Source organism: Panthera uncia, unplaced genomic scaffold (assembly GCF_023721935.1).
Source record: "Panthera uncia isolate 11264 unplaced genomic scaffold, Puncia_PCG_1.0 HiC_scaffold_2256, whole genome shotgun sequence".
Taxonomy (NCBI): domain Eukaryota; kingdom Metazoa; phylum Chordata; class Mammalia; order Carnivora; family Felidae; genus Panthera; species Panthera uncia.
The window spans coordinates 1-12,891 of NW_026058972.1; the positions used below are offsets into that span (position 1 = coordinate 1).

The 12,891-nt window shown below is 39.0% G+C and overlaps 1 protein-coding gene across 1 annotated transcript; it reads left to right on the forward strand.

Annotated features, from left to right (window-relative positions):
* The first annotated feature begins 743 nt into the window (after window positions 1-743).
* LOC125917700 (zinc finger protein 512-like) lies at window positions 744-12,885 on the forward strand. Its single transcript, XM_049623826.1, has 5 exons — window positions 744-747; window positions 891-1,156; window positions 1,684-1,742; window positions 11,083-11,267; window positions 12,543-12,885. The coding sequence occupies exons 1-5, from the start codon at window positions 744-746 to the stop codon at window positions 12,716-12,718; spliced, it is 690 nt and encodes a 229-aa protein (XP_049479783.1). The 3' UTR covers window positions 12,719-12,885.
* The last annotated feature ends 6 nt before the right edge of the window (window positions 12,886-12,891 follow it).

A 12,891-nucleotide genomic window follows, 5' to 3' on the forward strand; every position in this document is an offset into this window, starting at 1 on the left:
CCTCTGAGAGGAGCCACCGAAGTCCTTCTCAGAGGAGCCATCACAGTCTCTCTGGAAGGAGCCACCGAAGTCCTTCTCAGAGGAGCCATCACAGTATCTCCAGAAGGAGCCATCAGAGTCCCTCTGAGAGGATCCATCGAAGTCCTTCTCAGAGGAGCCATCTCGGTCTCTCTGGAAGGAGACATCAGAGTCCCTCTGAGAGGAGATGTCGCAGTCCTTCTGAGAGGAGATGTCGCAGTCCCTTTCAGAAAATTCATCGCAGTCCCTTAGGGAGGAGAGGACACAGCCCTTTTGGGAGAAGACAGCACAGACCCCCTGTGAGGGGTGGTCGCGGTTCCTCAGAGAGAACTCACTGCAGTTCCTCTGAGAGGAGCAGACACAGTCACTCTGGACAGAGCAAACACAGTCATTTTAAGAGGGGTCAACACAGTTGGTCTGAGAAAACCCATCACGGTCCCCCTAAGGAGAGACTCAAGCGCAGCTACCCTAGGGAGAGGCTCAGACATAGTGTGTCTAAAGATTTCAAGGGCTACTCAAACACACAAAATACCCCAAAGCTGGGCAAGTTTAGAGTCCTGAAGCTAACAGATGAGAAGAGATCCGCCCCCCTTATTCACTGACTGGCTCAAGTCTTCACCAAGCTGCCCTTTCCTGGCTTCTTTCCTGCTAAGCCACTGCCTCCAATACCTGCGCCCTCAGCAAAGAGCGTCTATGCCACTCTTCCTGGGGGAGGGAGGGCGGGAATGGGTCTGTAATTTCTCTAAGATAAATAAAGGGGCAATAATTGATCTCCATCCAGAAACACCACTCGTCGTGCTGGGTGGGGAATGGAGGGTGGAGGGATATTTGGTGTCGCGCAAAAGGATGGAACGACAGGAAGGGGTTCTGAGGCCGTGTTGAGGTCCAAACCCCACCTACAGCCTCCTGGGGCGGGGTCCCAGAGGAGGGAGGCACGTCATGTGACTCACTCCAGCCGCAGCCCCCTCGGAAGCCGCCAGGCGGAAGTAGACGTTCAGATCTGGACTCGGCGGCGCCGACTCCACATCCGGGAGAGGAGAGGAGAGCGGAAGTGGCGTTGGTCTGGCCGGAGCCCTTGGGTGGATTTGTTAGGCGTGGAGAGGGAGTGATGTCTTCCAGGCTCGGTGCAGTACCCGCCGTGAGTTTCTCGGTTTGACCGTTATGTTTTAGGGGTAGCGCTGTCGAGCCCGCAACACGCGGTCCCTCGCTTTTGTGCCATGCTCAGAGTTGGTTTTATCAGAGCCCATCGTAGGCCCCACCCTTCTAGGTCAGATCTACCTGTCTCCCTTTCCCCCCCCCCCCCAGTTACCGCTGACTGTTTCCACCTCCTTGGACTCAGTTCTTCGCTAGATTGCCATTAGTTTCTATTTCTTTTATATCCCCAGTACCTCCCATATCCGTTGTCCTCTCTTTTCGCCCCCCTTTTAGAGCCTCTATCTGGGACGGGGCTTTGAGAATGGGGGAGATGAAGGCTATGGTGTTGTCACCTGCCTTGGCTGGGTAGGAAGACAGGACGACACGCTTTTCCAAAAAAGTCTTGCTTTCTTCCGTTGGAGGTAGTTGCCCCGGGAGAGCTTCATTTCTTCTGGGCACAGGGGGATTCGTCTTTTTGTGGTCAAGGTTCAGCGGTCCCTAGCATTCACTCATGTGCTTGCGATTTGCTAGACTCCGGAACCCACATCCTTTAAGCACCAGAGGAGCACGAAGATCGTGGGAGCTAAGAAGTAAGTGAGATTATCTGGGGTCCATTTATAATTGTGTCGCCAGCGCTGTCCAATGGAACTTTCGTGATGATGAAAATGTTCTGTATTCCCGCTGTAAAGGACCGTAGCCACGTATGGCTTTTGAGCACTTGAAATGTGGCCAGTGTGATTGAGGAACTGAATTTTAAATTGTATTTGATCTTAACTTAAATTTAAATAGCCACCTATAGTTAGTGCCTACCTTGATTGGACAGTGTGGGTCTAAACCTAATGTAGGGGAGAAGAACCTAGCTTGCAAAGAAAAGCACGAATTATATTAAAAATGGAAGGTATGACCTAGTGTAGCCTCGCATATCCTCAGACATCAAGTATGTACTCATGAATACATTGATGAACATGGGAAGGATTGATAAAAATGCCTGTAAGAAATCCTTTTCTTTTCAGACTGCTTGGCTTTAAGACTGGTTTATTACTTTGTAGACCGAATGTGCTAACCTTTTTCATATTTGTTACTACAAAATAGATTCTTATTAACTAGATATTCACTGAAGGGGTTAATTCATTCAGATAACATTTACTAAATATCTGGTATGTGCCAGCTCTGTAGTAGGTTAGATATACAGGCAAGAAAAACACAGAACTAATAATCTAAAAGGGAAGATAGGCAAGTACACCAACATGATACAGTGTAATTAAATATTTTTAAACAGGAATTTAATATAGCATTTAGGGAGGGGGAGTGATAGTTCAGAAGGGAAGAGTTGCCAGAGCAAATCACTTGTAAACAGACTTGAAAGTCAAGAAATAATGCAGTTAGCCATAAGGAAAAGGTATTTTTCATAGAGAACAGAATGTGAACAGGTGAAAGCATTTAATGGAATAACAAGTGGGTAATTGCTAAGAGATATAAAGAATAATAGGCCCTCATCTATTAATCTGAATCAGAATCATTGGAGTTAGAGTATAGGAATCCTTATTTTTAACTGACTTTGTAGGAGAAAGTTTGAGAACCATTGGGGAGAAGTGAGACTAGAAGAGACTACAGGATGAAACCCTGGAGAATGTCAGCATTTAAGGATTGGGTAGAATGAAGGGAGGCTGCAAAAGAAACTGAGATGAACCAAAATGATTTTCTAATGAAATCTAAGTAGTTGCACCTAGAGAATGAACTACAGTCTTGTAAAAATTTTTGGTAGATCAGAGAGGAGTCAAAAATAAGTTAAACTTTTCTTCCTTGTGATTAGAAGCTGAGACTGAAAAGTAATGCCACAGACAACAAATTATAAAGTCACTACAATTATGATCATACTGTTTGAACTTTTTCTTGCCATAGTTATGGTAAGGGAAGTTTGAGATTAATTGGAGTTTTTGCAAGTAACCAAATACCCTCATTGGACAAGTATTGTAAAATACTTGATAATTGGTTTTGGTGAGTCCTCTAAAAATAAAAGAGGCCTAGAGGGAGGGGTTCTCTAACCACATTGACTTAATTCCCAAGATGCTAATCATGCTGATCATGTGCTTGTACTTATTCGTGAGACGGGATATGTGTCTATCTGAGTCCTACACTGACCATAAAGAAATTCCTATGAGGACGGTTTACTAAGAAGAGTCACATGGGACTTGACTCTTAATGGCTTGTTGATACTTTCAAGTCTTCCTGGTAGAGATTGGTCCCATTGTTTTGGAGGGTGGGTTTTGGAGCAGAGGACTGCCAATTCTTATTAAAAAAAATTTTTTTTAATACTTTTATTGAGGTATCATTGAAGTACAAGATACCATACATTTATATATTACATACCCACAGTTTACGTATTTAAAGTAGACAGTATGATCAACGTTGACATTTGTAAATAACCATAACACTGTCAGCACAATCAAGATAACATTTCCATTTCTCCCAGAAGTTTTTGTGTAATCCGTTCCTTCCTCTGCTCCTGTTCCGGACACCACCGACCTTTTTCTGTCACCGTACAGTGGTTTGCATGTATAAATGCAAAGCATATAGTATATTTTTTATATAAATGAAATTTTATATAAGGTATTTTGTATAAATGAAATCATATAGTATGTTTTCTTTTTGCATGATTTCTTTCACTCAATATAATAATTTTTGACTGAAAATTAGTTTTTATTGCTGAATAGAATTCCATTGTGGATATACCATGATTTGTTTAGCTATCTACCTTGATGGACATTTGGCTAATTTTATTTTGGGGGTATTAAAGCTGCTGTGAACATCCACATACAAGTCTCTGTGTGGAAAAATGTTTTTTCTCTCTTGATCAATGCCTACGATGGTATTTATTTACTAAGATATACCATTTTAGATTGGTTGGGCTATATGTCAGGATTATGTTTACCTTTTTAAGAAATTACCTGTTTTCCAAATTGGTGGTATTATTTTATATACCAGCAGTATATGGGAATAAGCCTTAAATTTTGGCCAATTTTATGGGTGTAGAGTGGTGTTTCATTGTGATTTTGATTTGCATTTTCCTGATGAATAATGATGTAGAACATCTGTTCATGTGCTTATTAGCCATTCATGTATCTTCTGCAAAGTGCCTGTTCGTATCTTTTGCCCATTTAAAAAGTTGAGTTGTTTGTCTTACTATGGAATTGTAGTATTTTTTAAAATTCTGTTCCGAGTACAGTTCCTTTATCTGATAGATGTATCTTGAATATTTCCTTCCAGTCTCTGGTTTGCATTTCATTTTTTAATTGTGTCTTTTGAAGACCAAAAATTATAAATTTATCATTAAAAATGATTAAAATGTTATTATTTTTTCCCTTATCCTTCCTGCCTTTTGTATTCTATTGAGGAAACTTTGCCATCCCTAATTGCAAAGATTTTCTCCTTTGTTTTTTCTAGAAGTTTTCTAGGTTTTACATTTAGGTCTGTGATACATTTAGAGTTAATTTTTTGTGCATGGTGTGTCATAAAAATCAATGTTAATTTCTTTTTATTATTTATCCTGTTGTTAAGACTTCCCTTTCCCTATTCAATTACATTGGCACCTTTGTCAGAAATTATTTGAATATATATATGTGTGGGTCTGTTTCTGGACTCCTTATTCTGTTCCACTGATGTATGTATCTATCTTTTTGCCAATACTAAACTGTCTTGTAGGATTAGAGTAAATCTTGAAATCAGATAGGATAAGTCATCTAACTTTATTGTTCTTTTTAAAAATTTTTTTTAGCTATTCTAGGTTCTTTGTCTTTTTATATAAATTCTAGAGTCAGTTTCTCAATTTCTATAAAAAGAAGCATGCTAAAGTATTGATTGGTATTATATGGAATCAGTAGACCAATTGGGGAGAATTGCCATTTTAACAATACTGAGATTTCTGATTTATGAACATGGTATATTTTTCCGTTTATTTAGATCTTTAACTTCTCTCACCAACATGATGTAGTTTTCATTATAAAATCTTGGTTATCTTTTGTTAGATTTGTTCTTAGGTATTTTATGTGTTTTTCATGTTATTATAAATGATACTATTTTTATAAGTTCATTTCTAGTTTGTTGTTGCTGGTATCTAAGAATACGATTGATTTTATGTGTTAACCTTGTGTCCTGCCACTTGCTTAATTCATTTTTAGTTCTAATAGTTTTTCTATTTTTTGAGATTTTCTTTGCAAACAAACATATAATCTGCAAAAAGGGGCAGTTTTCTTTTCTCCTTTTTTGATCTTTATGCCTCCTCCTCCCCTTTAAAAAGGTTAAAAGGGTGCCTACGTGTCTCAGTCGATTAAGTGTCCAGCTGGTGATTTCTGCTCACATCATGATCTCAGAGGTTCCAGATATTGAGCCCTGAGTTGGGCTCTGTGCTGATAGCAAGGAGCCTGCCTGGGATCCTCTCTCCCTCTCTCTCACTCTCTCTCTGCTCCCCACCCCCCCCCAATAAGCAAATAAACTTAAAAAAAAAATATATATATATAAAAGAAAAAACCTTATTGCAGTGGTATTCAACAGTGGAATCAACCATTCTGGGTCTAGGGGTTTCTTTTTGGGAAATTCTAATGATAAATTAAATTTCTTTAATAGATCTAGAGCTTTTTAGAGTTCCAGTTTCATGTTATGTCAGGCTTGATGCAGGGCTCAACCTCACAAACCGAGATCATGACCTGAGCCAAAATCAAGAGTTGGGTGCTTAACTGACTGAGCGACCCAGGTGCCCCAACAATCTGACTTTAATTGGAGTGTTGAGACCATAAACATTTATTTATTTATTTATTTATCCATCTATTTACTTATTTTTAAAGTTTATTTATTTATTTATTTGAGCAATCCCTACACCCAATGGTTAGAACTCATGACCCGAAAATCAAGAGTTGTATGCTCTTCTGACTGAGCCAGCCAGGTGTCCTGACCATAAACATTTAAATTAATTATTGATATGGTTAGATTTAGGTTTGTTATTTTATTATTTGTTCTCTGTATTTTATTTTTTTGTTCCTTTATACGTTATTTTGTTTTTAATTTTTTTTTTTTTTTAGTCTTTATTTATTTTTGAGAGAGAGAGAGAGAGAGAGAGAGAGAGACAGAGGGCAAGCAGGAGAGGAACAGAGAGAGAAGGAGACACAGAATCTGAAGCAGGCTCCAGGCTCTGAGCTGTCAGCACAGAGCCCGATGCGGGGCTTGAACTCACAAACTGTGAGATCATGACCTGAACCGAAGTCAGACGCTTAACCGACTGAGCCACCCAGGCACCCCTGTACCTTATTTTGGATTATTTAAATATTTACTGTCTGATTTTAGTTTATATATTTAATTTTTGCTGTTTTCTTTCTTTTTTCTCTTTCTTTCTCTTGTGTGTAGTACTTGCTTTAGGATTTACAGTATACATACCTATCGTTTCATAGGCTACTTAGAGTTTGTGTACTACCATCTTGCTTAAATGTAAAGGCCTTACAACCATGTAGATTTCTTAACCCGGTCTGCTGACCATTAAGTTATAGCTGTCATATGTATTACATCTACCTATGTTGAAAACCTTGCCAGATAATGTTAAAGTTTTGTTTTAAAGAGGGTTTTGGGGTTTGTTTGTTTTTTTTTTTAAATATGTTTACCCATTTCTTTTGTTCTTTCTTCATTCTTAAAAACCTAGATTTCTGGTATCATTTTCCTTCAGCTAGAATAATCTCCTTTAGCATTTCTCATAGAGCAGGTCTGCTGACAACAAATTTTCTTTTCTTTTTTTTTTCATCTGAAGAAGTATGCCTAAAGGATATTTACATGGAATATAGAATTTCAGATTGAGAAATTTTTTCTCTCAAGATTTTGTTTTTTTTATTTTTTATTTTATTTTTTAAAGATTTTTTTTTTTAATGTTTATTTATTTTTGAGACAGAGAGAGACAGAGCATGAACGGGGGAGGGTCAGAGAGAGGGAGACACAGAATCTGAAACAGGCTCCAGGCTCTGAGCTGTCAGCACAGAGCCCGACGTGGGGCTCGAACTCACGGACGGTGAGATCATGACCTGAGCCGAAGTCGGCCGCTTAACCGACTGAGCCACCCAGGCGCCCCAAGATTTTAAAGATGTTACACTGTTTTCTGTTCTCTTTGGTTTCTTTTTTTTTTTTTAGTTTTAAAAAAAATTTCTTTAATGCTTATTTATTTTTGGGAGAGAGAGAGAGCGCACTAGCAGGGGAGAGGCAGAGGGAGTGGGGGACAGAGTATCAGAAGCAGGCTTTGTGCTGACAAGCAGAGAGCCTGATGCAGGGCTTGAACTCACAAACCATGAGATCATGACCTGAGCTGAAGTTGGACACTTAACCAACTGAGCCACTCAGGCGTGCCTGTTCTCTTTGGTTTCTATTCAAAGTTTTGTGGTCATTCAAATCATTGATGTATATATATACACACACATACATATGTATACATATGTACATATGCATATACAGAAATATAATGTTATTTTTTTTAACTGCTTTCTAGATTTTTTTTAACATTTGGTTTTGAAATTTTTCATTAAGATGTATCTGGGTGTATTTTTCTTTGAGTTTATTTTTTTTGAGTGTTTGTTGAGCTCCTAGGATCTGTAAATTAATGTCTCATTAATTTTGGGTGATTTTCCACCATTATTTTTTTCAAATGTATTTTCATGCCACAGACTTTTTTCCTTTTCTTTTGGGATTATGGCTACACTTAAGTTAGACATTTTGATGTTGACCCACAGGTTGTTGGGGCTCTGCTGAGTGTTTTTCAGTCTTTTTTCTCTTTGTTCTTCAGATCGGTTAATTTCTATTGATCTGTCTTCAAGTTCACAGGCTCTTTCCTTTTTCATCTCCATTCTGTTATTGAGCCCATTCTGTTTTTATTTCAAATATTGTATTTTTAGTTCTAAAATTTCAGTTCTTTTTTTTTTTTTTTTTTTTTGGTTTCTGTTTTCTGCTGATAATTCCTATCTTTTCCTTCACTTCAAGTGTGTTTTCCTTTATTTCATGAAACATAGTTATAATAGCATCTTTAAATCTTTGGTAGTTCTAACTTCTGGATCATCTTGGGGTGACATTTGTTCATTATCTGTTCCTTTCAGAATTATTCACATTTTACTGGTTCTTTGTGTATTGCATAATTTTGGAATTTATTCCTAATATTGTGAATGTTATTTGGATAGACTTTGGGTGCTTTTAAAATCTTCTGGGAGATCATTGCTGTTTTGTTTTATTTAAAAAATTTTTTTTAATGTTTATTTTTGAGAGAGAGAATACTAGCAGGGGAGGGGCAAAGAGAAAAGGAGACAGAATCCAAAGCAGGCTCCAGGCTCTGAGCTATCAGCACAGAACCCGATGCAGGGCTCGAACTTATGAACTGTGAGATCATGACCTGAGCTGAAGTCGGACACCTGACTAACTGAGTCACCCAGGTGCCCCATCATTGCTGTTTTTATTTTAGCAAGTAACCTATTTACTGTTCAGACTATAAGTTCTGTCTTGTCTTCTGAGGGTATTGGTTCAATCTTAGTTCCATTATTAAAAAAAAATTTTTTTTTTAATGTTTAATTTTGAGGGAGGGGAGGGGCAGAGAGAGAGGGAGACACAAGAATCTGAAGCAGGCTTCAGGCTCTGAGCTGTCGGCACAGAGCCTGATGCAGGGCTCAAACTTAAGAACCGTGAAATCATGACCTAAGCTGAAGTTGGACGCTCAACCGAGCCCCCCAGATGCCCCTTAGTTCCACTCTTCTAAGTCTTTGCTATGATAGTTGAAGTCTGTTTTGAATAGTTTAGTGGTTTGTTGGAGACTTTTTCAGGTGTTTCAAGTCTTGTTTCATTTCTCCAAGCTTTTGCTACATTGGATTGGGTCTGTCTCTCACTAGTAGCTCAGCGGTTAGTCTGAGGCTTGTGCAATTTGTTAAAATCTTATTTCACCTTTTGAAGCTTTTGCTAAACTGGCTTGGGTATGCTCCACACATACATGGCTCAGATTAAGCTGTGATTTGTATGAATTCAGACAGAATTATGCGATTACCTTCTTTGCATGTCTCTTCTTCACAGCTCTCTCACACCTTCTGGTCTATAGAGACCCCTTTTCCTGGTTTCTCTGGTCAGAAAGATAGAGTTTTTGTTGGAATGTAGGCTGCCCATGCTACTCTACAAATGGGCCCACCCTTATTGCAGAGCCACATGTGAGGGAAAACAAAAAAAAAGAGCGGGGGGGGGCGGGGAACACATCCCATGGGAGTCACTTCTCCCAGTTTTGACTTCTCTCCACAATCCACCTGCTTTGTTTTCTTTTCAGAATCTAGGAGTTTTAGTTGTAATAAGCAGGAGGGATGGGCTGTAGAGGGCTTATGCACCATGGCTGAATCAAGACTTCGCTGTATTAAATTTGTAATTTTGGATCTCATGTGCAGAGAAGTGAAAATCATTCTTCCCTGCTCAGAGTATACTGACATCATCAGTCCCTATTATTTTTTGTTTTACCTGTTTCCATTTCCATCTCCTTCCAGAGACAACCATGTTAGCAAGTGTGACATTTGTCCTTAAATATTTATGAATCTTTGTAAAATAGCTAGTGCTGTTTACACGTTTATTTGTTTTTAATTTACCAAATTGACATTAGTCTTGTTCTGTTTCTTCTGTCATTCAACAGTATGCTTTTTGGTTATGTTCATGTGTCTATGTGTAGAAATGGTTTATTGCTTCTAACAACTACATAGTATTCCATAGTAGACATGTATCACATTTTACTTACATATTTCTTAAGAATGGTCACCTAGAGGCACCTGGGTGGTTTAGTAGGTTAAGTGGCCAACTCTTGATTTCGGCTGAGGTCATGATCTCACAGTTCACGAGATTGAGCCCCACATCGGTCTCTGTGCTGACGGCGCGCCTGCTTGGGATTCTTTCTCTCCCCCTCTCTCTCAGGACCGCTTTTGTGCCTATGTGCACACTCTCTCTTTCGAAATAAATAAGTAAACATTTAAAGTATTATATTGAATCTGCCAATTTACATCTATTACAAAACCTTAGTTCAAGTCCTTATCATCTCTTATCTATTCTATTACAATAAACTGCTACCTCTTCTCCCTTTATTCACTTTTCCTCCATGGGTCATCTAATGTATAGCATCCAGAGTGATCTTTCTGAACCATAAACCTAACACATGCCTCACACAGATCTTTAGCTGGAGAAGGATGTCTCAGAGGTTCTTGGGCCACACTTTTGAGAACTGCTGCTCCTCTGTGCATTCTGAGCCTCCTAGAAGATAACTTTGTAATTACTCAGTCATGTTTGTTAACTACATAGTGACTGGTCTTAAATTTGGGAATTTGGATCCAGCTGTGTATCAGACTTGTCTGGCCAGCTTACATCAGACAAGACAGCACCCTTCCTTTAACTGTGGGAACTAAGAATCATATTGCCTAAATAAGACAGGACAGCCCTGACACCAGGTTTAGGGAGGAGGCTAAGGGAGAGGGAAGATGGAGCAGACTAGAGCCCTACAAACTGTTTTTTTCCTTCTTTATTCTCAGGGGTACTATTTAGTTACTGTCCCTCTCTCAGAGAAATAGAGGTGCCTGGTTACAGATCCATGGGATCTTCTGAAGGGTCGTAGAACAACCTATTACTTTGACTACTTTCTTTTCTTGGATCAATCTAGGAAAGAATGCCTACTTGGACTGCAGAGTGAGCACTAATGTGTACTGCTTTCTCTTATCACAATAAAGTATAATAATAATTTTATATGTTGCCTTTGGTCAACCATTGTAATTGTTAGATTACAACCTAATCCTGTTCTTATTATCAGGCTTCTTAGGTTTTGCATCGGTTACCAACTTCTTATGATATAAAATGATTAATAGGAACTTTACTCTTGTGGTATATATATTTGTGTCATATTAATAGCAGGACCCAGTGCTCCATAAAGGATAATAGTTTCCAGTACACTATTCCTCACGATGACTCCTTAAGTGGCTCGTCGTCTGCTTCTTCATGTGAGCCAGTGAGTGATTTTCCAGCATCCTTCCGAAAGTCTACCTACTGGATGAAGATGAGAAGGGTCAAGGCAGCTGCTGCTTCGCGTGTTGAAGGTACCAGTATCTCTGCTTTATTTCAAAGACAGAGCATTCTCTAGGTAGCTGTTGTAAATGGTTCTTAAAGTATTAAGCATCACATATGTTTCTCACATCTGTGTTAGGCTGTCACACACTGTTAAGCTTTGTGAACTGTCCTTTTATTTTATTTTTTTAGTTATTTATTTTCTTTTTTAATTTACATCCAAATTAGTTAGTATATAGTGCAACACTGATTTCAGGAGTAGATTCCTTACTGCCCCTTATCCATTTAGCCCATCCCCCCTCCCACCACCCCTCCAGTAACCCTCAGTTTGTTCTCCATATTTATGAGTCTCTTCTGTTTTGTCCCCCTCCCTGTTTTTATATTATTTTTGTTTCCCTTCCCTTATGTCCATCTGTTTTGTCTCTTAAAGTCCTCATATGAGTGAAGTCATATGATTTTTGTCTTTCTTTGACTAATTTCACTTAGCATAACACCCTCCAGTTCCATCCACGTAGTTGCAAATGGCAAGATTTCATTCTTTTTGATTGCCGAGTAAAACTCCATTGTATATATATACCACATCTTCTTTATCCATTCATCCATCGATGGACATTTGGGCTCTTTCCATACTTTGGCTATTGTTGATAGTGCTGCTATAAACATGGGGGTGCATGTGTCCCTTCGAAACAGCACACCTGTATCCTGTGGATAAATGCCTAGTAGTGCAGTTGCTGGGTTGTAGGGTAGTTCTATTTTTAGTTTTTTGAGGAACCTCCATACTGTTTTCCAGAGTGGCTGCACCAGCTTGCATTCCCAACTGTCCTTTTATTTTAGAGTGAAATTCTTACTCCTCTAGGTTATATGGGTATCAGCCTTTCCTCTTCAAATGATTTGAACTTCTTTCCCATTATACCAGTTTCATCCTCTGTTGACATTTAGAGGCCTTTATTATTCATGGGGAAGAATTGATCAGTTGGGATGGAGAACAGTAAAAGAATGAAATGGGGAGGTCGAATGAGTTAGTGAAGTTTTACCAACTTCCCTAAAACTGTCAGACACTTCTGTGGGGCTTGTGTTTGCTGATGATCTCTCCTGTGATGACCTTGTGAGTGGTTTTTTTTTTTTTTTTTTTTTTTTTTTGTGGGGGGTGTTTTTGGGTTGGGGATGTTTTTCCTTTTTTTTCCCTTTGGGGGGTTTTTTTTTTTTTTTTTTTTTTTTTGGTGAGTGATGTTTTGAAGGCTGGCCAGTATGTTCACTTGTAAGCCATACTGAGGGTTTTGTTTGTTTGTTTTTGTGTGGTATTTCAGGGTCAGGTGGAGTATCAACCAAAGGAAAAAGGAAACCCAGGCAGGAAGAAGATGAAGACTATCGAGAATTTCCTCAGAAGAAGCATAAGCTTTATGGTGAGGGAGTAACTTTGCTAATTCTTTTCCCTTGGGTATCTTGGCTTTATTCTTCAGGGGTAAAAGGGAGAGAGACCTGAGGTTTTGGCCCTTGGAGCACTGCTGAACCCTTTGATTTTTTGGCGAGGAATGGCTTTCATCCTACCTGACTTTTTTGATTTTTTTCCTGTCATAACTTTTTTTTTTTTCACATTTACTCATTTTTGAGAGACAGAGAGAGACAGAGCACAAATGGGGGAGGGGCAGAGAGAGA